The sequence below is a fragment of the Anas acuta genome, chromosome 5 (genome assembly GCF_963932015.1).
Source record: "Anas acuta chromosome 5, bAnaAcu1.1, whole genome shotgun sequence".
NCBI lineage: Eukaryota > Metazoa > Chordata > Aves > Anseriformes > Anatidae > Anas > Anas acuta.
Window position 1 is genome coordinate 63,583,474 of NC_088983.1, and position 25,849 is coordinate 63,609,322.

General features: G+C 39.5%; 1 protein-coding gene and 2 long non-coding RNA genes across 3 annotated transcripts in view; 1 reads left to right on the top strand and 2 right to left on the bottom strand.

Annotated features, from left to right (window-relative positions):
• Window positions 1–24,962, bottom strand: LOC137857046 (death-inducer obliterator 1-like). The gene is made up of 16 exons (XM_068683089.1): window positions 24,890–24,962; window positions 19,760–20,213; window positions 18,676–18,835; window positions 17,902–18,018; window positions 17,580–17,687; window positions 16,856–16,991; window positions 14,971–15,424; window positions 13,887–14,046; window positions 13,115–13,231; window positions 12,793–12,900; window positions 12,069–12,204; window positions 11,397–11,940; window positions 10,733–10,886; window positions 9,609–9,698; window positions 8,758–8,962; window positions 1–2,582 (listed from the first exon to the last, which is right to left on the bottom strand). The coding sequence occupies exons 1-16, from the start codon at window positions 24,960–24,962 to the stop codon at window positions 1–3; spliced, it is 5,598 nt and encodes a 1,865-aa protein (XP_068539190.1).
• The window catches only part of LOC137858009 (uncharacterized), a 187,043-nt gene that overhangs the window by 102,039 nt on the left and 59,155 nt on the right, over window positions 1–25,849 (top strand). The gene's annotated exons all lie outside the window — the stretch shown is intronic.
• Window positions 1–25,849, bottom strand: part of LOC137858008 (uncharacterized) — a 445,999-nt gene that overhangs the window by 90,306 nt on the left and 329,844 nt on the right. The window lies entirely within an intron of this gene.

The following is a 25,849-nucleotide window of genomic DNA, read 5'->3' on the forward strand; positions in this document are numbered from 1 at the left end:
CTATGACTGATTAGTGGAAGATGAAGCTTCTGCCTCTGTTGGTTTCTGACCTTCCTTAGGTGTTTCTGGCTTCACCTCTTTACCGATCTCCCTACTTTTACTGCGATCTTTCCGATCTTTTCCTCTTTCACGATCTCGATCTCTGTCTCGATCGCGCTCTTTTTCCCTGCTTCGATCCCGGTCTCGGTCTCTGTCACGATCTCTGTCTCTGCTTCTTGATCGTTCTCTGTCACGTTGGTTTCTGTCTCTGTTTTTATCCCATTCTTTGTCTCTGTGTCTCTCCCAGTCCCTGTCTCTGTTGCAGTTTCTGCCACGGTCTGTTTCCCAAGGTCTGCCATGTTCTCGATCCCTTCGTCTTTCCTCAAAGGGTCTGCTTTGTCGATTCTCTGCTTGCTGAGGCTCTGGCTGATCTAAAACCTTGTCTTTACTTCCTCCTTCGTATCTCTCTCTCTGTCTCCCTTCAAATGTCTGGCCTCTAAATTCAAGATTTTTGCCTTCTCGGAAGTCAGATCCTGACCACTGTCCTTCTGACTCGGGCCCTTGCCCAGGAATACCAGAAAGAGGTGCAGACGGCCCAGCTTCCTCCCACATCTCCTTTCTGTGGCCTGGTGGATGACTGGGAAGGTCCAGGAGTGGTCTTGGGGTTGGCTTCATATTTTGTGGCGACTGTGGTCCATGCTGCGTAGAAAATAAGGAAGGAATGGGGCCCTTTTGACTTCCAAATCTTCCAGGGGCAGATCCTCTTTGTCCATCGTTATTTGGAGAAACATGCTCTTCTGAGAACTGTGGCGCTGGGCCTCTAAAATTAGGTCCATGAGGTCCTGCGTGTGCATTGAGCATCAGTGGTGCTGGAGGTCCTCCTTTCTGCCCAGACAAAGAAAACGGACCTCCAGCTCGGTTCTCCTCAAAGTGCTGTGGGAGAGGTCCACCCTCACCCTGAACTGGTGGAGATTCAGTTTGTTCTACAAATTGATGAGGCTGAGGGTTTCTTTGTTCTTCGTATTGCACCGCAGAAAGACCCCTGTCTGGTTCAAAGTGACCAGGTCCCTTTTCCTGAGAAGTAAACATTGGATTTGCCTCGTTTGACCAGGATACTTTGTGCATATCTTGCAAAGACTGACTGTCATTAGATGTGGAGAAATTAGGCTGAAAAGACGTACTTGGAGGTGTCGGAAGCAGCACTTTACGTAAAGGCCTGGATGTAGAAGGTTCTGCAGAAACTGCTTGACTCACATTTTCCAAAGTAACTTGAACAGTATTTTCAAATTTGCTATTAGGTGCCTCTTTTTGGAGCACTGCAGGAGGCTTTTCACTGGAAACCCAGTTATCACCACCGTAACTAAGCTGAGTAGCAGGAATTAAAGTTTTATCTTCCTTACCAAGTGAAGTCTGCAAAGTGTTTGGAAAACTCGCTTGAGGGTCACAGCTCTGGTTTAAAACTTGTGCTTGCTGATTGGAAGATGAAGGTAAATCTACTTTTTGCGCAGCCTGTTGGTCCTGATGGAACAATTCAGTCTCTATTAGGGAAGATTTTGGCGGAGGTGACATTAAAGCATCAGACACCGAGAAGTGAGCCACTGAAACACCAACAGCTGCTCGTTGTTGTCTGAGGGCTTCTTCTTGCTCCTCAGTTTGTCGTTTCTGCTCTTCTAGTTGTTTGTTTAATTCTTCTAACATTTTTTGCAGTTCCACCAAGGATGAAGACGCAGATAAATCTGGCACATACGAGGCAGGTGTTTCCACGGAAGTGTTTTTAGTGTCTGTATACATTTTGTTAGGTAAATCATCAACCGTAACTTTTGCTTCCTCCAAGATAGTTTTGTCTTCCGGATCATAGGCCTCATCCTTTAGTTCTGCTGTGTTACTGGGCTTCTCCACACTATACAGTTTTTTGCTTTCACCGGTCTGCATTTCAAAAGCTTTCTCTGGATCATATTCTTCTTTGGGATCGTATGGCCTGTCATCCTCCTCATCTTCTATAGCTTTGTCTTTTGACATCTGTCCAAACTGTTGTACAATGGGATCTAGCAAAGGAACAGCTGACACACCTCCATCCACAGCTGCTTTAGCTTCCTGATTTGAAGACTGGACAGTTTCAGTCTCCTTAGCAAGAGGTTCAAAAGTCTTCTTTTTACCAAAAAGTGTCTGGTGGATGTACTCAAGAGGTGTGGTATTTTTTGAGGATGAAGAATGCATAGCAGTAGCACTTGTAGAAGCGGTAGCTGAAACTGGTGGTGGTACAGTACTTGTGGTTCCACTCTTAGTCGAGGACGGTATTTTTAATACTGAAGGTGTGCCTGATGAGGTTTCTGGAACGGGAAGTGGGGGTGGAGGTGGAGGAGATCCAGGTAGTGTTGTACTTACAGCTGAGTCTCCCGAATACAGTGTGTATTTCGGAGTTTTCTTTTCTTGTGAAGAAGCTACTGGCCCCTTAGAGTACAGCGATGTTTCTGTTTCCTCTTGCACCTGAATTCGGCTGCGCTTTTTCTCTATTTTGTCTGTATCCATGGTAGTAGCAAGACGCTTCCCTTTCTGACAGATAACCAATCCAAGAATTAAATTTGGACGTGAAGACTCGAGACCTGAAAGGAAACACAAAGATTGCATATGTAAAAAAACTACTATTTTTTATCTGTGTTCTCAATAGGAACTTATCATTTTATATAATGGCAGCTATGAGTCATAACAGTAACAGTTCTTCTAAATTTCATGCAGTGACATTATCCCATAAGCCTATGTGTCTATATTTAATTACTATTTATATAAATTTGTATACAGTAACTAAAAATGTTTTAATTCTTTCCCTGATATTTTTTGAATATTGCAGTAACAGGTGAATCTTACTGAAAGATGTCCTTGTAAATGTCTCTGCTGTTCAAAAATTAAAGAAAGTTTTCCTATTTTTGTATTATTACTTTCTACTTATTATTGTCCACTTCCTCCCCCAATCAAATATTTCCTTTCTAAATGCTTTGCAAATACCTTATATACACAGAGATACTGATAAGTGAGAAAACCTGGACAAGCAATCTAACTTTCTGTAGGGCTACGTTGGAATTGAAGAACTAGAAATAAAGAGAAAAAAACTAATGCTATTAAAACAAACAAACAGACAAACAACAACAACAAACACTTCACTTTCTGTTACAAAGAAAGCACGAGGCATTGTTAAACTTAATAATTACATTTCTGTTCTAATCTGTGCTAAAATACCGGACTGACATTTACACCATTCCATCAAGGTGACTTTTAACACTGTTGTAGAATTGAGTTTGATGCCACAGACCCTTCCCTAAGTAAGAAATGTGAGCAGAATTACTCCATTGTGAAAGCTTCAGGCTTGAATCCCTGGAGAAGCACTTCCAGAAATGACCGGAAAGTTTCCCATAAAGAGGAAAAATGCAAACAGCTGAAGGTCCGTTTCACATTATTGTATTCCTTCCTTGTACATTCACATTTCCCACAGGCACTCGTGGAAGACAAATACAACCAGAATAAAGAGCAGGGAATAAATCCTTTAACATACAGTCAGTGGCAAATGTAGAAAAAACATATAAAGAGAGGATTTTAACTTCTGGATTTAGTGACTTGAGATCCTCATTTGGGAGCCATATTAATATTTGCATCCAGCAAGGAACCAATAATAGAGAAATGAAACTAACAGCAAAGAGATTTACTGTGGTTATACGATGAGGACTCTAAAACCTACACTGTCCCTTATATTCATGACCCTTAAGTAAGAGTTTAAAAGAGGTGTAATATATGAATTTATGTATATCTTTAGTCTCTTACTAAACAAAACCAACTGCTCACTAAGGAACAACTTATAAATAACTAATTATTGCCACTGAAAACTTCTTGATACCAGCAAAAACCCAAACTTCCCATAGTTGCAGATAAATTCTATTTGCCATTACCAGTCATAAGTATGAACCTTTGCTGAAACAACTGAATTCAAAGTTTTAAGGGGGCTCCTAAATTTACTATCTTATGAGAAAATTACATCAGCTGTTTTTATTTGTATAGCTGAAATTATATTCACGTACGCTAAGAAAGAATTAAATGAGGTAAGCCTATTTCTTAAGTTCAGTGTGAGGTTTCCTCAGCAAGAGGATTATAACCAGGTAAATCAAGACGATGACTTCTTCAACACAGCTTCATTAAGCATAAAGATTTCATTAAGCAGTAACCTGCCTAAATTCTGAAATTCTGTGTTCTTCTGACTGTGACTGGTAATAGTGCAGCACGCCTGTTTTAGCCACATAATGGAGAGACCAGCAAAATCTGGTTACTCACTAGAAGGTCTTTGCAAAAAGACAGAAAAAATTGGGGCCAATGCAAAATCTACTTGAAGTTTCCTATCAGAAGCAGCTCTCATTTTAAGTATTTGGAAAAAAAATAACACTGAAATTTGATTGAATGCATTCTAGCTCCACAGCTGATTTCAGATTACTTCAAAGTTCAGTGTTTGAGTTTTACATAGTTCTGTGGTTGAGAGGATGTTGGCCATGCTGGTTTAAATAAACTTCTATTTTTCATTTAGTAGCACATATTATTTCCTACTTGTACATTTAAAATTCAGTGCCAAGCTTTTTCCTCCAGATCTAGTATTTCAGTATTTTGTGTTGCCAATTTTCACTTTCTTCCATGGTTAGAAATATATATATATATACACACGAATTATAAATGCATCAAGAAAATGACCTAGCTATACTAACCAAAACTAAGACTTGCTTATAATTTAGTTTGCTTATAATTCTATACAGATTGCCCTTGTGAGAGGGCAGGGACGGCAAGATGTACAACGAAAGGAGGCAGGACAGGAACTAAACAAGTAATTATCTTTGGTGAATCTAAGATTATTTGGAAAGGATCACAAATCCTTGATTCACCCAGTTAAAAACTCCTTTCAACCCACTGCCTAAAAGCAATCCTAGCAATTCTGATCACTATAGTTTACTACCCCAGATGAAGTTACATTAATACATAACATCAGGGCATAGCTCAAAAGACAGCTTACTTGGGAAGACTGTGTACACTCTGAAGAGACTCAATAGTTAGGTATGATTCACTCTGAGTGACTGCTTTACATTTTTTCTTTATCAGCATGTGAGTAACGACTCCACATTTGGTCAGCATCGACCCGTGCAGAGGATCTCTCAAATCTGTGTTCACCCTAAAACTCCTCGTAAGCATTCACTGTTCTTCTGTCGTTAACGTATTGGTTATCTGCCCTTCTGCAGAGACCTGTGATTTATCCAACTAGTCACAACATGCATCTCAAACACTGACTAATTGAAACGAGCAGGTTTCAAAAATCTATTGGACTGTGTATCTAAAATTAACAGCAAAAAGATAGAAAAACAGTTCTGAATCCCTGTAAGAGACAGAGATCATCGCTAATAAAATCAGAGTAAAACTTAAACACACGTTCAAGATAAATTCCAAAGCTAAATTAACAACGGTTATAACTGAATCTGTTTAGTTTGGTCAGAGAAGAAATCCATTAAAATTTTACATTTTGATACTGTAGTTTTCAACAGATGCCTAACCCAGTTTCTAAATTCATTCAATCCAAAGCGATCACACAGTAAGTGCTTCTTTTGGATGGAAATATACAGCCAGACCAGCACTTCAAAGCTCAGTCCCATTCCATTTCCATATCTGTAAATAGGTTTCAATATCCATAAATAGGTTAAGTGCCTAATTTTAGGTAATAACTAAATGAAAATGTTGGCTGCAGTCTCCAACTATTGCTCAATAACTCTTTCACAAGCAAGCATTTTAAGTGCTGCAAGCTATGTTAGTAGCTTTTGATGCTAAATTATTTATAAAATATTGTTAAATGCATTCTGCATTTGAAGACCACGATGGTGTTATCAAGTTACATCCTGTAATTAAATCTATTTAAACAAGATGTATTAAATATTACTATGGGATTAATATTTTTTTTTCGTTACATACGTTTTTTATTTTCATGAAATCAGTTTTGCAGTATTTATCTACGTAATGGCCACATATTGTCCCTACCATCCGCAGCTGCTAGGAAGTTAACTGTACCACTAAGGATACATCCCTAATTTCTGTACACTGATGGCAAAACTTAGGGAACAGACCTATGCCACACTTTTAACTGCAGAGACCAATACAAGCAAAGCTGTAATCATTATCAACACGCCGTTTAAATACTTGTCCCAGTTAATTGTGAAAGCATGATTGAAAACTATCAAGTTGGTGTATCTGGATTCAGTGATAGAGATCACTTCCACCGCTGTAACACTGCTGCACATTACGGTACATTTGCTGAATGGGAGTGGCTGACGTCAAAAATATGTTGTTCTACTACTGCTGCTTTCCATACTGGTATGAGTACTCTAAATATCTTGAAGAGATTTCATGCCTTCATACTTAAAAACACTTCCAAGCTTAAACTAACGGAAGAGATACTGCGGCATGCCCTCTGCTGATACACTTTTTAAATTAAAATTCTTCTATATTAAATATGTATGGTACCCGATACATTGCCAACATTGCCAATAAATCCCTCCATAAGTGCGTCTTCCTAGTGCTAATAATGACTGATTATACCTTTTAATTTTTTTTCAAAGTGTTTTCAGATCTACAGATGAAAGTGCTAAATAGTGTTGTGTGTATGTGAAACGAGACAAACAAATTCACACACAGTAAACTACCAGAAAAAAAAAAAAAAAAAAACACAATGCTGAACATCCCACCAACAGATAATATCTGGTAATAAATATCTGAGGTGGTTGAAGTGAATAAATGTGAATATCCTTCCATGTTCCTCTATATCACCCATGACAAAGTTTTGTAGATCTTCTAGGCACTACAGCAGGTCAGAGGTCCTCAGTTGTGTTCCAAATCCAGTCCATCAGAAAACAGGATTCATAACAGATTCATAATCCGTATGCACCTGATGGAGCTGGTTGATACAGCTGGAATATCTTCCAGCTAGGACTTCTGGAGTGATGGGATTATTGTCCTCCCCCTCCTCCCGCCCCCAGTCATATTTATCGAAGTATCTTACACTGTCATGTTTTTTGAGTACTTGCTAAACTCTATTTGAAGGTACACACATTTAAGGAGACAATGACCACTTTCCCAAAAATATCTTTATTGGGTATAAAAAACAGTAAATTCCATCAGATGTCAGTAACAAGTATGTATTACAAGTCTTTTACGCTGCGGTATTAATACATGCCTGCAAGTGTTTATACCTATGTTTCTTCTGGGCAATTACCTCCAGTTTTGAAAGAACTTTTCCTATTTACATTTTGTAAAAACCAGCCTGACATTCCTCATTTCTATACTAATACTAACAAGTCTGTCTACTTTTGCCAGGCCTCCACTTTAAAAGCTTCATTTGAAATGAAATCTACAACAGAAATATAAAAGATAATGGACAAGGACAGCCTATGTTTGCTCAAGAATGCAAGGAGGGGAAGATCATTTAAATGCTTCCCTAGAGCAGGTTAAGACAGGCTCAGAGCGTAGGAGAAAAATCTTGTCCAAGAACACAAAGCAAGCGCCCTTTGCAATTTCATGCAGGAAAGAAGAGTATTTTCCTAGCATTACATTACTTGTTGGTGGTGTTTTTTTGTTATTGTTTTTTAAGTCGTATGCCATTAACATGTGAAAACCTGGCCAGGCAGAACACACCTCTGTTTATGAATATAAGCCCTGAGAATGCTTCATTGAGTTTAGTCCTAAACTTGTATTTGGGTAGCAGAGGACAGTCAGCTTGTCAGAAAGGTCAGCTCCTTACATGTTTTAATGTGTAATTATTTTGCGCTGTTTAGTATTTTGCAAACCATCCTTACAACAATGCAGTATTGCCTTCATTGTAACGTGTAGCTCTTAAGCTCCTCAACCTGTTACTCTAGATGAAAAAAGGTACTTATTTGGAAACTAAGCATATGCACCGCCTCCATCCTCAGATGAAGGTGACTTCAAATTTTGTAATATAAAGGTGTTTCACATCTGAATTCATTCTCATTTCTTCTGTTTCCATGTTCAGTGCACAAAGATGGAGCAAATTCAAGCCATACATTACTGCTGATAACTCTAACTAAAAATAGAAGAGCGTAATATATACCAACCTATACCACCTACTGTCTGCCACCTACGCAAAAGGAATTTGCCTGCTCCCAGGCAAACCAATGTTCTGAAGTCAGTGATTTGTCTGGAACTTGATCCAGGTAGCACAGAATATTTCAGACCCCGTGTACATGCATATTGCATGCACAGCGTAATACATACCATGAGATAACAACAATGTAGTGAAACCATAAACGTTACCTTTGTCTTCAGAGATTTCTTGACTGCTCCGTGGGATAAGAGTCTCCTATGTGATTTAGGGGACAGCACATGGCTTGTAGGGACCTAAAACTTGGTGGATTTATGGGTTGTTGAAAGTAGGGTCGGTTGAATGTTCTCATAATGTTTGCTTGTTTGTCTCAATATAGTGGCTGTTCTAGGTACTCCATTTTATGGGTAAACAAATCCTCCTAACAGCAGAGATTTATCTTGTTGGAAAGGCTATGTGAGTTTCAGACCATGGCACCTTGAGATGATTGACTTTGCAATTTTTTCCTATATGCACACTTTTAAAATCTTTTTATAAAATTATATATTTTTTAATTATGCTTACATTAAACATTCAAAACCAATTGGTCTCTGATTTACTCGTTTTGTAATTTTGCCTAGCAGTTAACCTCCCCTAAATTTTGTGCTTACCTGGTCCCTTAAAGGGCAAGAGGTTGGAAGGAATTGGGTCCTTAGAACTCAGTGGGATCAGGTAGAGATTCTTGACATGTCTGTTGTTATTAGTTACAACACCAAAACAACGACGACTGCTAAAATAGGAGTAGAGAGAGATATAGGCAACTTCTTCTTCTTCTGTGGCAGGATGGAAACGAATCAAACGAATCAAAAACAATTCCTGAAATACAAAATCAAAGTGGAAAAATTCAACCTGTAACACATCAGCAAATAAAATCGTTTTCCACTTTCATCCAATATAGGATGAAAGTCTGGAGCAGCTTTAAACCAAGATTTAAGAAAATACTGTCATTCAATTGGTAATATTAAACCAGAATCAATTTTGTCATTTTCAGAAAGACCAACTATTTACGTATCTCACATCAAGCTACACCTCTTTAGGTTCAGAATATTCAAATAATTAGGAAAGAAATGGAAAATTCTTAGATTATATTTGCATACCGTGCTTCATTTTTACTAAATCCATCAGGGTTTTAGTAGTAAAATTTATTACATACACTTACTAATAATTTCCTAGTCTTTTAAAATTGAATTTCTATCTTCAGTAACTGAATAAATAGATTGTTTATATTCAATCATTAAAAAACAATAGGTTGTATGAATGTTTAACTACTACACAGGGGAAAGACGATTGGCAGCTCAACAGGCAAACCTGTTTCTTCAATAAATCAAAAATTTCAATGGAATAAGTGGTAGCAGTAGTTTTCCAGGTGTGATCGACATCAATATAAATTAGTAACAAGGAAATTCTATCAAAAGCCGCTGTGTATTTCTTCCTGGTTTTCCAAAGGATTTTAAGTAAATACCTTACAAAGTGAAGATTTGAGTTTGCCAACATAATCCCAGACTGCCTTCGGTGAGATCTTCCCACCAATATGAATCGTGTCTGGTAAATCCTAAACAAGAAGCATTACATGGTCGTATAAGAAAAGGAAAGAGAGGCTACAGTTTTGAACCAGCACAGATTGCCCCATCCCAGTAGCTTAGGCGATAATACAGTACTATGTTTTACTAAACTTGCACATATACATTCCTAATTTCAGATAGGCTGTTTCCAAAATGCAAGGAGTTCATTATGGCATATTACTGGAAGGCCGGCAGTACACACAAAACAGAAAAAGCACTGCCTGACGAAGATAGCAGTGGAAGGTCAAATACTTTTGTATGCCTATCAGCCGATTCTATTTGTTAGCTTTGCTTTTACAGGGAACCTGTTAGATGTAGTATAGCTTTTATCTACGCTTTCAATTTATCTGAAATTTTTGCACCCATATGAATTCTAGTTAGCTTCCTGTCATGATGACAGTGAAACCTGTTCTAGCAAAAACAACAAGAGAGCCACCAACCCTCCTAAGAAAAGACCTAAACTACACGCCTGAAACCCTCAATCACAACAAATACACTTCTTCAGAGAAGTTAAGAAACTGCTCAGTTGTTTCATCACAAGCTGTCATACTACCTCATTAGTTGAATGTACACCCTCCCAAAATATAAAAGCAGTTGCATCAAAGTTAATCAAAGCATGATATTTTTAATAAATGGCCAAACTTTTCTAATAGATCACATCAGTGATCCATCCATCTGTTTGTGAGCAGAACAAGGCATCTCTTTCAAAACACATGCTGATGATGCTTCTCGTCAAAAACTGATCTTGAAATCAAGCTATTATTCTATGTTAGATACTAACATATATATAAACATATTAACAGACATGAGAATTCTTCACAAATACGTGAGGAATTTTTTTAAAAGGCTTTCTCTCCTCCCCCCTGCCTCAGGCTACTGTTCCTATTACTACAGGAGATTACTAAAGGGATGCAATTTTTTTTTTTTGTTACACGTCCAATATAACAACATACACAGTGACCCCAGCCTTTCTAACAACAGGAACTGCAATACATTCTAAACGCATAAACATGTCAGTGCTAACCTCACTAAGATAATCAAAGCACCCGGAGACAGGATATGCTTTAGCGATAAATTTGGCCACACTCTGCAGATTAATAAATCCTTTCCAAATGGTGTTGAGGCGAGAGAGGAAGAGAGAAGTGTCGCTGCCTTGAGGTGAGCGTGGCTCAGCAACACTGCAAAACAAATCCAAAAGAGAAACGTTATAGAGCACAGTAAGAATGCTTCCTTCTTCTTCTTTTCTTCCCTCCTCTTATTGATCAATTACTTTATTTTAAAAAAGCAAGTAACAGAAGCCTTAGTAAATGCTTTGTTAATGTTTTCCACTTTCATCCAATATAGGATGAAAGTCTGGAGCAGCTTTAAACCAACCCTCACAAACACTTAATCTATTTGAATGCACATGCAGATTTAAAGTCAAATATCTTATAAGTTTTATTTATCTGTTAAAACACATTGAAGAATTTTTACTGTCAATATATCACGATGCTCAGAAAATTTTACCAACTAGAGAAGTTAAACAAGGAGATGACAAATTAAAAATTTAAAGTTCAGGTAATCGCATTTAAAGTTGAACATGCCTTTTGATTATTGGCAGGGGAGGGTAAGAAGCAAAGGGGGACAAACACACTGAACATAGCGAGACCAGAGATTCAGTGGCTTAGCTTACTATTAAATATACACACCTGATATTGGGTGACTGATGAACAGCTAAGTATCTTGGATCTGGTGAGGACGATGGCTTTGTTAATATTGATTTGGGGACAGTCATAACTGGTTTTGACATTTCCTGCTTTGTCTCCCCTGTTAAAACTTCACCAGATGCAGTACCAGAACGCAGGGCTGTCGTCGTACTACCAGAGGAGCCGCTCATTGGTGTTCTAGGCTCTCGGCCAGAAACTGTTACAGTTGTGACAACTGCACCAGTGCAAGAGGCAGGAAAAGTCGAAGGTTCTTCAGATGAAGTATCTGTGTTGCCATGGCCTTGGGTTGTAGGGATGTAAGTTCTTTCTAAGCTTGACTGGGAAACTGCTTCTGCTGCAGGTGCAACTTCGGTTTCCTCTGTGTTTTCAGAGGCGGCCTCTTTAGCAGGCTCCGCTGCTGCTGCTGGTGCAGAACTTTCATATTTTTGCTGAACTTCTGGTTTAGATTTTGACACTGCTTTTTTAGCAGAAGCCATTAATTTTATCTTCTTCGGTGGTAATTCATCTTCAGATGCTGAAATCTGACCTACAAAATTAATTTTAAAGTGTTTTTGATTACTGTTTAACAATGAAAAGGTCTGAAGAGAAAAACAAGTAAGCAAGCAATGCTCTTAATAATTCTTTTACTTCAGACAAAGTCAACACTGTAGATACCTGTACAGATTTTGCAGTTCAGGTCAAAAAGATGGGCTCGATGTTCATTTCTTGCATCCTTCAACATACTGCTAAAAACGTCTAGAGAAGGAGCACTATTTACATTTTGTACAGTTTGGGTTGACTTCTGCTGCTCCTGGAAATGAACAAACACAGAAAACATTCTGGTTGATTGCTAAATTCAATCATAAAAAAATACTTTTGAAACCGTTAATTCCGGTTCTTTAAAAAGATATTAAGGGCTGTGCAGAACTACTGCTCTGAGCAGCACTTACAAAAAGATGGAATTTTGAACTATTCTTCCCCTTTTATCATTTGTTTAAGAATATCATGTCAAACAGAGTTCTCAAATAGTATTTGTCCTCATTTCATTTCATGTAATTCTGAAGTAGATACTATCACATTAACTGCTTCCTGAGAATACAGAATTGTAATACTGATCACATTTTTGGGGGGGAAAACAATTGGCTAAGATTTTGCTGTAAACTGAGGCAAAGGTCTGAAAAACACGCATCATCTGATATTTTAGAAGCACATGCGATATATGCCCGATATTAGGTTGTTGCATTCCTTCAAACCAAAAGGAAAATGCTCATAGCACACCTACTAGGTGATATTCCTACAGTTCATTGAAACAACCTGCATTTCTGATACAAAATTTGAGGCCCTAGTTAGCATTTATCTCCCTTGGCACCTCCATGCTAAAGCAATAGCTAATACTTACATCAGAATCAGACACCGGGGGAGAATCTTCCATATTTACATCAGGCACTTGTTCCCGTTTTACAGCTGCTTTCTTGATCTCGTGTGATTTGTTTCTTGACTCTAACATCTGAGAGAAACAAAAACACTTTAGTAACAAGTCTGCATACTGATTTTATAATTTTATTTTGTATTTTCTTATCAGTTGGCTAGTGGAAGAGAAAAAGCTTACGTTATTCATATTTCATTAGGAAGAAAACAATATATTAATTATGGGTGGTAAGGGCTGGTGAAGTTACTGTTAGTTCGTATCTAAGGACACACTGGAGAATTGTATTGCTTACCGCTTTGGCTGGTTTCTCCTTCCATACAGACAGTTCTTTAGATAAAAGTTCTTCGGGTTTCATTCTCACTAGTTTTGACAGTGAGATTTCTCCACGAAGAACACGATGAAGAAGTCCCTAAAAAAAAAAAAAAACACACTTTGTTGCCATGCTGAATAACTTAAGCAACTAACATGATTTGCAGTGCTGGACTGTCAAAACCCTTTCAGGTTTCTTAATTCCCTATTAAAAATGCCAGTTAATCCTAAGAAAACTTAGCACGGTGCAGCAACCAGAAACTAATGATGAAATCATCATGAAGTATGAATTTTCCACATTTCCATAAAATATACTATCAATTCTACTGAACAGGAATTTCGAGAGGTGAACTGCCACTCCTGTTTCATATCTATAGTAGAATTTTTTTTAAAGAAATTACGTTGTCTAGTCACTATTCCCATCTGCACCAGCTTCTTTTTCCTTTAAAAGATAAATTATCATGTACACAAGTGGTCTCCCATACAAACCACAGAACGTCACAGAAGAAAAACATTTATTTTTTTTCTAAGAATGCCATTCAATAAACAAATATTTCACTACAAAGGCCAATCTTAATAAATACACACGATCCAACTGGACTTCCATTCCAACTGGATTATTTAATATTTGAATGGCTTTAAAACAATTTTGTAGAGCATAATTCATAAGTCTCTCTCTTGAAACTACATATTGATGTATTATTTAAAAAACAGAATATATTTCAGTACGTTTACTGTTTAAGTAAATTCCAAACCTGATTTTTTGGGTCCTCGAGATCGAACATGATGCTACGGTATTTACTCTTGTATCGGTTGTCCGTAACTTGAAACAAATTAAACACCTCCTTTTCAATATTGAGTGCTACTTTACCTACTTCACTCTCTGTCATGACCAGATCATCACTTTCATTGACTCTGTTAAAAACAAGAAAGGGTATGCGCATTTACGTTAGGCACAAATTCTTCAGGCAGCATTCATAAAAACTAAATTTTCAGAGGAAGGAGTTAACCCCGCTTTTATTCACTCAGTGAGGACTTCCTTAAAACACATTTCAAAGCCAAAGTCTATCTCAGGACCTCAAAATGTCAACAATGGCAACCTTTTGCTACTGTCTACAGAAGACCACGGAAGACAGCCTTAACGAACTGAAGCCAGGTCAGTCCTTACAAATCCTCCTACTCATGACACTGCAATTAGTTTTTTGTTGTTGTTTTTTGTCATGAGCTACTGAGGGAGCTAAAACACTTCAGTTTTAATCTTAGACCCTCCACTGTGAACAGCATTTCTATTTCAGAGACACTACCAGAGCACAGTGGCCTAAGTCTTGACAGCTGACAAGAGCTTTAATATTTGTGGGACAATGTTTCAGCTTTTTTTTTTTTTTAAGAAAAAAAAAAAAAAGTAATACAGTTGCTAACTTTGGGAGAAGAAGGAACCTCTGCCTCAGCAAGCCCTTCCAACCTTTCACTGTGATATTCCCTACACTATGCTTCGTACAACCCCTACATCTCCAAACACCACCATTGCCAGATATCAGCTTCAGGTCACCTGCATTATAAACATCTCTATGCTGTGATTTAATTCTTCAACTGTAATTGTCTCTCACTACAAATGGGATAGTGACGTTTTTTTAAAGGCTTTTTCACATGCCCAATTATTTGGCATCAGATTTTTTATTTTTAATAAAGCTCTAATGCTAAAAATACTTGTAGTAATTTCTAGCACAAATTAAATCCCTTAGTAGCACTTAGCAAGAAAGAAACAAAACTCTGCAGGCTAACCCTTTACTTCTAGTTGTAGTTTCCTATATAAAATAAGTGCTTTGAATTCCCACCCACCTCTTCCATAACATTTCTTTTAGGGACTGACGAATATATTGTCGAATCTGCGAGTTGGGCTGCGACTGGATAGGGCTAGCTTGTGTTCTTGCTTGACTGCTTCCAGATGCAGTAGAAACGGAAGACGGCGAAGGCCTTTTGAGTCCTCCAGCCAAACTGGATGCAGCTAGTTTTTTGGAAACTGGCGAGTCATGAGAAGAAGCTGCTTGTTTTGAAGGAACGCCGCCTGTTGAGGGCGATGGTTTCTTGGGAATTTCACCTTTGAAACTCCCAGCAGGTTTAAGCGTCTGCTTCATTAGTGATGTGCTAGACATGGAAGGGGACTTCTTTGGAGGAAAATTTTTAGTGAGGGAAGATGCATGTTTCTCCACCATAGATGCTGAAGCAATAGCTTTCTTTGATGCCCCTATAAACTCTGTCGCTTTATCTTTGTTTCTCTTCTCTTCCTTTTGAGCTGTTAAAACAAAGAAGAAAATGCAGTATTAAATGCTTAACATTATAACTTCCTGTTTATGAAGACCAGCTGTCAACCTATAAGGAAGTCTGTGAAATACCTCTGGAGAACTACCAAGTATATAATTTAAGCCATTCATTTTTAAAGCCTTTTTAAAAAATGTGTAAAAGTTGACTTTTTTAAGAAGAAGTTTGCCTTTGATCCTGCAGAGAGCACTTCTCAGAGACTGTCGGAAGAGTTTAAAAGAGTTGCATTTTGGTTGTAAAGGTTGAAAATCTCAGTCACAAGCTATGCAAGAAAATTAAAAAAAAAAAAAAAGACACCACCTTCAAAGATTCCTGAGTTGGACTTCATGATTAAGCTTCAAAACAAACAAACAAACAAACAAACAAACAAACAAACAAACAAACAAACATTTTCACAAAGTCTTTAAAAAAAAAAAAAAAAAGCAACACAACCCATATCTCACATTTAAGCAGAAATCCTCGCTCCAAACTTTCTACTTTAAGGAGCAAGCAAAGAGAGTCAAGTTAAACAACAAATCAATTGCTTAAAATTTTAAATATACGTTCAAGCCATTTGGTTGCTAGTATGAGTATCACACTCTCGCTATAAACTATCAGATCTTCTCATTTACTTTCCAGTTAAACTCTAGATATAATACTATAATATTTAATAATTAAATATTAAAACCATTGCTCAAACTGCGGCTATTTAATTCCCACCAACTATTCCATTCACAATATCCAAAACTGCCATTTAATGTTTTTTCTAACATCAATATATTGACAATACACATAATGCACAAGAAAATTTACAAATTACAAGCGAAGACTCCATATACTGAAGTTATAATTGCACAGGACTTTAAAAACAAGCATTTCTGTAGGTTGCATTTCACCTGTCCACATTTTGGCACTGACGGGAACAGTTCAGCAAAACGTAATAAGCCAAAACACACTCTCCAGCCAGCAAACGTCATGTGCTCCACTTCAGTTTGCCAGAAGTATCGTTTACAGGACATCAGAGTTACCGTGAGCAGTTACCGTGACACATTCGTTGTGGCAGCACAACGGTTCCGAGGGAAACCAAGAAACAACTCCTGAGATGAAGTTGTTCTGATTAGAAAAGCTAAAGTTACTTCCCCAAAAGTCTTTTTTCTCCTCATAAATCTGCATTTGACTACTGACCAGTTTGTGATTTAATTTTTTAATTATTATCTGATTTTTTTATCTTAATTTTTTCTTATCTTAATTTTTTCTTATCTTAATTTTTTAATTATTATCTGATGTTTTTAGCTAGCAAGGTCTTGTAATCAGAATTAGCCCCAATTTGATTACTGTTTAAAAATGAAAAGGTCTGAAGAGAAAAACAAGTAAGCAAGCAATGCTCTTAATAATTCTTTTACTTCAAAGTCAACACTGTAGATACCTGTACAGATTTTGCAGTTCAGGTCAAAAAGATGGGCTCGATGTTCATTTGTTGTATCCTTCAACATACTGCTAAAAACGTCTAGAGAAGGAGCACTATTTACATTTTGTACAGTTTGGGTTGACTTCTGCTGCTCCTGGAAATGAACAAACACAGAAAACATTCTGGTTGATTGCTAAATTCAATCATAAAAAAATACTTTTGAAACCGTTAATTCCGGTTCTTTAAAAAGATATTAAGGGCTGTGCAGAACTACTGCTCTGAGCAGCACTTACAAAAAGATGGAATTTTGAACTATTCTTCCCCTTTTATCATTTGTTTAAGAATATCATGTCAAACAGAGTTCTCAAATAGTATTTGTCCTCATTTCATTTCATGTAATTCTGAAGTAGATACTATCACATTAACTGCTTCCTGAGAATACAGAATTGTAATACTGATCACATTTTTGGGGGGGAAAACAATTGGCTAAGATTTTGCTGTAAACTGAGGCAAAGGTCTGAAAAACACGCATCATCTGATATTTTAGAAGCACATGCGATATATGCCCGATATTAGGTTGTTGCATTCCTTCAAACCAAAAGGAAAATGCTCATAGCACACCTACTAGGTGATATTCCTACAGTTCATTGAAACAACCTGCATTTCTGATACAAAATTTGAGGCCCTAGTTAGCATTTATCTCCCTTGGCACCTCCATGCTAAAGCAATAGCTAATACTTACATCAGAATCAGACACCGGGGGAGAATCTTCCATATTTACATCAGGCACTTGTTCCCGTTTTACAGCTGCTTTCTTGATCTCGTGTGATTTGTTTCTTGACTCTAACATCTGAGAGAAACAAAAACACTTTAGTAACAAGTCTGCATACTGATTTTATAATTTTATTTTGTATTTTCTTATCAGTTGGCTAGTGGAAGAGAAAAAGCTTACGTTATTCATATTTCATTAGGAAGAAAACAATATATTAATTATGGGTGGTAAGGGCTGGTGAAGTTACTGTTAGTTCGTATCTAAGGACACACTGGAGAATTGTATTGCTTACCGCTTTGGCTGGTTTCTCCTTCCATACAGACAGTTCTTTAGATAAAAGTTCTTCGGGTTTCATTCTCACTAGTTTTGACAGTGAGATTTCTCCACGAAGAACACGATGAAGAAGTCCCTAAAAAAAAAAAAAAAACACACTTTGTTGCCATGCTGAATAACTTAAGCAACTAACATGATTTGCAGTGCTGGACTGTCAAAACCCTTTCAGGTTTCTTAATTCCCTATTAAAAATGCCAGTTAATCCTAAGAAAACTTAGCACGGTGCAGCAACCAGAAACTAATGATGAAATCATCATGAAGTATGAATTTTCCACATTTCCATAAAATATACTATCAATTCTACTGAACAGGAATTTCGAGAGGTGAACTGCCACTCCTGTTTCATATCTATAGTAGAATTTTTTTTAAAGAAATTACGTTGTCTAGTCACTATTCCCATCTGCACCAGCTTCTTTTTCCTTTAAAAGATAAATTATCATGTACACAAGTGGTCTCCCATACAAACCACAGAACGTCACAGAAGAAAAACATTTATTTTTTTTTCTAAGAATGCCATTCAATAAACAAATATTTCGCTACAAAGGCCAATCTTAATAAATACACGCGATCCAACTGGACTTCCATTCCAACTGGATTATTTAATATTTGAATGGCTTTAAAACAATTTTGTAGAGCATAACTCATAAGTCTCTCTCTTGAAACTACATATTGATGTATTATTTAAAAAACAGAATATATTTCAGTACGTTTACTGTTTAAGTAAATTCCAAACCTGATTTTTTGGGTCCTCGAGATCGAACATGATGCTACAGTATTTACTCTTGTATCGGTTGTCCGTAACTTGAAACAAATTAAACACCTCCTTTTCAATATTGAGTGCTACTTTCCCTACTTCACTCTCTGTCATGACCAGATCATCACTATCATTGACTCTGTTAAAAACAAGAAAGGGTATGCGCATTTACGTTAGGCACAAATTCTTCAGGCAGCATTCATAAAAACTAAATTTTCAGAGGAAGGAGTTAACCCTGCTTTTATTCACTTAGTGAGGACTTCCTTAAAACACATTTCAAAGCCAAAGTCTATCTCAGGACCTCAAAATGTCAACAATGACAACCTTTTGCTACTGTCTACAGAAGACCACGGAAGACAGCCTTAACGAACTGAAGCCAGGTCAGTCCTTACAAATCCTCCTACTCATGACACTGCAATTAGTTTTTTGTTGTTGTTTTTTGTCATGAGCTACTGAGGGAGCTAAAACACTTCAGTTTTAATCTTAGACCCTCCACTGTGAACAGCATTTCTATTTCAGAGACACTACCAGAGCACAGTGGCCTAAGTCTTGACAGCTGACAAGAGCTTTAATATTTGTGGGACAATGTTTCAGCTTTTTTTTTTTTTTAAGAAAAAAAAAAAAAAGTAATACAGTTGCTAACTTTGGGAGAAGAAGGAACCTCTGCCTCAGCAAGCCCTTCCAACCTTTCACTGTGATATTCCCTACACTATGCTTCGTACAACCCCTACATCTCCAAACACCACCATTGCCAGATATCAGCTTCAGGTCACCTGCATTATAAACATCTCTATGCTGTGATTTAATTCTTCAACTGTAATTGTCTCTCACTACAAATGGGATAGTGACGTTTTTTTAAAGGCTTTTTCACATGCCCAATTATTTGGCATCAGATTTTTTATTTTTAATAAAGCTCTAATGCTAAAAATACTTGTAGTAATTTCTAGCACAAATTAAATCCCTTAGTAGCACTTAGCAAGAAAGAAACAAAACTCTGCAGGCTAACGCTTTACTTCTAGTTGTAGTTTCCTATATAAAATAAGTGCTTTGAATTCCCACCCACCTCTTCCATAACATTTCTTTTAGGGACTGACGAATATATTGTCGAATCTGCGAGTTGGGCTGCGACTGGATAGGGCTAGCTTGTGTTTTTGCTTGACTACTTCCAGATGCAGTAGAAACGGAAGACGGCGAAGGCCTTTTGAGTCCTCCAGCCAAACTGGATGCAGCTAGTTTTTTGGAAACTGGCGAGTCATGAGAAGAAGCTGCTTGTTTTGAAGGAACGCCGCCTGTTGAAGGCGATGGTTTCTTGGGAATTTCACCTTTGAAACTCCCAGCAGGTTTAAGCGTCTGCTTCATTAGTGATGTGCTAGACATGGAAGGGGACTTCTTTGGAGGAAAATTTTTAGTGAGGGAAGATGCATGTTTCTCCACCATAGATGCTGAAGCAATAGCTTTCTTTGATGCCCCTATAAACTCTGTCGCTTTATCTTTGTTTCTCTTCTCTTCCTTTTGAGCTGTTAAAACAAAGAAGAAAATGCAGTATTAAATGCTTAACATTATAACTTCCTGTTTATGAAGACCAGCTGTCAACCTATAAGGAAGTCTGTGAAATACCTCTGGAGAACTACCAAGTATATAATTTAAGCCATTCATTTTTAAAGCCTTTTTAAAAAATGTGTAAAAGTTGACTTTTTTAAGAAGAAGTTTGCCTTTGATCCTGCAGAGAGCACTTCTCAGAGACTGTCTGAAGAGTTTAAAAGAGTTGCATTTTGGTTGTAAAGGTTGAAAATCTCAGTCACAAGCTATGCAAGAAAATTAAAAAAAAAAAAAAAGACACCACCTTCAAAGATTCCTGAGTTGGACTTCATGATTAAGCTTCAAAACAAACAAACAAACAAACAAACAAACAAACATTTTCACAAAGTCTTTAAAAAAAAAAAAAAAAAGCAACACAACCCATATCTCACATTTAAGCAGAAATCCTCGCTCCAAACTTTCTACTTTAAGGAGCAAGCAAAGAGAGTCAAGTTAAACAACAAATCAATTGCTTAAAATTTTAAATATACGTTCAAGCCATTTGGTTGCTAGTATGAGTATCACACTCTCGCTATAAACTATCAGATCTTCTCATTTACTTTCCAGTTAAACTCTAGATATAATACTATAATATTTAATAATTAAATATTAAAACCATTGCTCAAACTGCGGCTATTTAATTCCCACCAACTATTCCATTCACAATATCCAAAACTGCCATTTAATGTTTTTTCTAACATCAATATATTGACAATACACATAATGCACAAGAAAATTTACAAATTACAAGCGAAGACTCCATATACTGAAGTTATAATTGCACAGGACTTTAAAAACAAGCATTTCTGTAGGTTGCATTTCACCTGTCCACATTTTGGCACTGACGGGAACAGTTCAGCAAAACGTAATAAGCCAAAACACACTCTCCAGCCAGCAAACGTCATGTGCTCCACTTCAGTTTGCCAGAAGTATCGTTTACAGGACATCAGAGTTACCGTGACACATTCGTTGTGGCAGCACAACGGTTCCGAGGGAAACCAAGAAACAACTCCTGAGATGAAGTTGTTCTGATTAGAAAAGCTAAAGTTACTTCCCCAAAAGTCTTTTTTCTCCTCATAAATCTGCATTTGACTACTGACCAGTTTGTGATTTCTTAATTTTTTAATTATTATCTGATGTTTTTAGCTAGCAAGGTTTTGTAATCAGAATTAGTCCCACAGCCCCATCTGCAGAGAGCTATGTGCTTCCCGGGAAGGATGCAGAAATTCAACTTTGGTTAATTTCACCGCAAACCAAATGGACCCTTTTGGTCTTCCATACCTGCTACAGTGAGAGCAGACATTATCAGGAAGGGTCTAACAACCGATTTTTCTCAGACTTGAGGGGGACAAAGGTAGGGAGCACCCTTCTGAAGCCCAGTTCGCCCAGTTCAAGAAATCCTATAACAGCATACTGTTTGAATAGAAATACACCTCAGAAAGGGGAAGATTTGGATTACCTAAGAAACAATGTCACTACTCATTTCTGAGTGAAACAGCCTTCCCACCTTTGCCGGTCGTTAAATTCTGTTAGACGCTGAGCATTTGTAGTAGGCACCTCCAGCAGAACGCAAGCTTGTAACGAGCTGCACTACACTGCCTCTTACTGCCAGCATGTTTCACCACCAATACACAAGCTGGTGGTTAAGATGAACCATAAAACCGATGCTGTACCTGAATTTTCATAAGGCTAGGCAGAGAAGCAGGTGCTAAACATTGCCTGGAATACAAAGTGAAGAGGAGGATGCAGAAGCACTAGCTATGTGGATCCACTGTGAGTGGATGCCTTGCTAAAGCTTTCTGAGGGAAAATTATCTGAAGTGTAAGATGAAACACACTACATTAAATCATTCCAAAGAGCGTGAAGATCTTACTAGAGATTAAACTTCTTGTTCACCCACTGTTCCCGTACTTTTCCCTAGGGACTGGTCTCAAGTACTGACAAACTGAACACAAACCCGGGGGATGTTGAGCTGGACTCACACGGACTTCTCTTCTGTTTCTAGTATCTCCCAAAGCCTACCCCACTAACCTTACACTATCCGTCAGGAGGCATTGAGCTATCCCAGGAAGGAGAACAGGGATCAGAAACTATCAGTGACATTTTCAGTTTGGTCTAATGAGGCACCTGGAACTTAATACACTGAGGTAAAAAGCTGAACTACTTTGAATGAACAGTCTTGAAAAGCTAGAAGATGAATATCCAAAATATGTGTACAATAAGGTTGTGAGAATTTCTCTACTTCTGGTTCCTGGTTTATCTTCTGCCCAGACTTGTCTCTTCAGGCCGGTGGGACAGCGCACCTCTGTCTCACTACGGAGCGGCAGGACAGCACAGCTCAGGGTTCAAAATGACCACAGGACAATTCGGTCCTCGGTGCTATGATTTTAGTTCTTTTGGGTTGCAGCAGAAGTACAAAACATGAAATACTAAGCTTACATTCCGTACTTACAGTTTTATCATCTGTTCAAATTAGTTAACAAGCACGCTGATAGAACTAAGAACAGCAGTTAAGATATTGTGTGTATAAAAAATATATCCGTGCCCCAAACCTTCCTGTGTTCCAACGGCTATATCATGGTAAAACTATATACATGTAAAATAAATAAATAAATGGCACTAGCACAAAGGTAGATTGAAGTTCCCAGGGTTGATAGGCAGCAGCATCAGTATGGGTTCAAGAAGAAAGATGCACAAGCATCCTTTATTCTGCCAGTTCACGTCATGGCTATTTTGAAATGTTTCTACAGTAGAGCACAGAACTCAATGCTTCTTTAGCCAACAGAAAATGAGCAGATATTTCAGCCTCATGGAAGTCTAACAGTCTCACAAACTAAAATACTACTTTATAATTACAACTGTCTACCTAACTACTTGCTGGCAGGGATTCTGCATGTAGCAAAAGATACCTACACTACATAGGCTATTCGGTGTTTCAGAACACCTGTGAAGTACTTTCTCAAATCTGCAGGACACCTCACTACATTTGAAGGATAGTGAAGTGGTGTGTGTGTTTTGACAAAGTATTGAAGGTACTTACATCCTACTGTAGTGGGTTTACGTGGCAAGGTTTTGGTAGCAGGGGGTCATAGGGGTGGTTTCTGTGAGAAAGATCTAGAAGCCGCCCCATTTTTGGGAAGGGCCCCATTGTTTTCCAGAGCTGAGCCAATAAGCGATGTTGTTTTGCGCCTCTGTGAGAGCATATTTAAGACAGGGAAAAAACGCTGCGCCACACAGCAGCCGGGAGAGTCAAGGGAGTGAGAAACAGCCTTGCAGGTGCCAAGGTCAGTGTAGAAGGAGGGGGAGAGGTGCTCCAGGCGCCGGAGCAGAAGTCCCCTGCGGCCTGTGGTGAGGACCATGGTGAAGCAGGATGTCCCCCTGCAGCCCATGGAGTACCACGGTGGAGCAGGGTTCCACGCTGCAGCCCGTGGAGGAGACCACGGTGGAGCAGGTGGCCCTGCACCGACGGAGGCTGCCGCCTGTGGAAGACCCCTGCTGGAGCAGATTCCGGGCCGGACCTGTAGCCCGTGGAGAGGAGCCCACGCAGGAGCAGGTGACCTGGCAGGAGCTGCTGCCCGTGGGGGAGCCAGGTTGGAGCAGTTTTCTCCTGAGGGATGGACCCCATGGTATGGACCCATATCTGGAGCAGTTCTGGAAGAGCTGCTGCCTGTGGGAAGCCCACGCCGGATCAGTTCATCAAGGACTGCATCCCGTGGGAGGGACCCCACAGCACAGGGGACGAGAGTGACCGAGAAGGAGCGGCAGAGAAGAAGTGCTGTAGACTGACCATAACCCCCATTCCCCCATTTCCCCTGCGCCGCTCGGGGGGAGGAGGTGGAAGAGGGTGGAGGGGGGGGAAGGTGCTTTTGGTTTCTTTCCTTTGTTTCTCACTTCTCTCACTTATTAGTAATGAGCAATAAATCTTACTATCTATCTTCTTATGCTGAATCTGTTCTGCCCGTTACAATAATCATTGCGGGATTTTCTTGACCTTATCTCAACCCTAGAGCCCTTTTCACATATCTTCTCCCCAGTCCTCTTTGAGGAGGGGGAGTGAGAGAGCGGCTGTGGTGGAGCTCGGCTGCCCACTCGAGCGGAACCATGACACCTACATATGTTAACAACCTCATCTTAAAAAAAAAAATAAAACACCCTCATATCCCATTTTGACTATGACAAAATGGATAGGCCCTGACAGATTTTTTTGGTTTCCTGACAGGATTAGTGTTCTGCCAGACAATCCAGCTGCACCAACTCACGCTGTCCTTGCACAGCTCTTGTATCCAATGCACAGGAGGGCAGGAGCACACAGCCGAGCGCGGGGAAGGAGCAGGACTGCCTCTTCTGGCAGCAGCTCCCCAGTCCATTGCCTCAGCTGCAAGGCGAGCATGCCCCCCAGCCAGCACCATCTTCTGATGGGCGCTGTTTCTGGTGCGCGTTTGGAAAAGTTACCAGAAGTGAGTACTCTTTTCAGAGAGCAGTATGCCAACACAGGAGGGTCCCCGCCGCCCCTTCAGCCCACCCTAGCGCTGAGGGGACCGAAGGCTCCCCCCGGGCAGCTCCAACCCCGCAAGGCCCACCGAGGAGCCGCCGCCAACAGCCCCCCTCCCGGCGCCTGCGCCCTGAGGGCGGCTTCGCCAACCGCCATGAGCGGCGGCTCGGCCCCTCGCCGTCCTGCCGGGCACCATCGGGCTCCGAGCCCCGCAGGGACGGGTGCTGAGCCCTCCTTGCTGGTCCCGGCTTCGAGGGCTTTGCGTTTTGTTTCAGTTTAGGCTGTGGAGAAAGCGGCGGGGTGGGCGCGGAGAGCGCGGTCCGTGAGGGAACGGCGAGGGGAAGGAAGGGGAGCGCTGAGGGGAGGAAGGGCTGCAAAGGTTTTAAGTTTATTGTTTGGTGTTTTTTTTTTTTTTTGCTTTTTTTCCGCGTCAAGCCTCCCCATTCGATGCGAATGGTGCAGGAATGCATCGCCTAACACGAGTCGGAGAACCTCAAAGCCTTCGCTGAGGGAACCGCAGCCGCAGAGCAGGCAGCAGAGCTCAGCTGCTGAGCACAACGAGGCTCGCTCATTTCGGCGGCTGTGTGGCCTCAGCCGCTCCCGGTGCCTAAAAATAAAGCCAAAATAAAAATAAATTAAAAAAAAAAAAAAAAAAAAAAAAGCCGTATGGGAGCTCAGCGGCCCCGGCCGGGGCTACGCACACGGTCCCGGGGCTGCGTCAGCTGCCCACCCGCGCACCAGCCATCAGGAGGGGAAATCGTGGGAGGAAAAAAAGCCACGATGTTTTGAACTTAACACGTGTGTTTTGTTTCTTTGTCGCAGGGTGCTCTCTCCTCCCTTTCTGCCTTCCCCCCCCCCCCCGAGGAGCACGTCTCCGCTGCACTGGAGGCAGGAGCCTGCTACACGCAGGTACGGTGGAGGTAAACGCCTTGGGAATGCACCTGTGTGTAAAAACTTACACGGTCGGTGTGTAAACCGACTCAAAAGCCCCTTTCCAGTCTTCTGGAGTTGTCAAGTGGTATTACCGCATCATGCCATGAAAATGAGCGAGGTGCATTTACGGTTCCTTAACGGTGAACAGAT

Coding starts and splice junctions, on each gene's coding strand:
- LOC137857046 (XM_068683089.1), bottom strand. CDS start 24,962: ATGGTGCCCGGCAGGACGGCGAGGGGCCGAGCCGCCGCTCATGGCGGT. Junction 9,699..10,732: donor GCTTTGATTATCTTAGTGAG/GTTAGCACTGAC, acceptor CTTCTTGTTTAG/GATTTACCAGACACGATTCA. Junction 8,963..9,608: donor TCAAATCTTCACTTTGTAAG/GTATTTACTTAA, acceptor TTTGTATTTCAG/GAATTGTTTTTGATTCGTTT.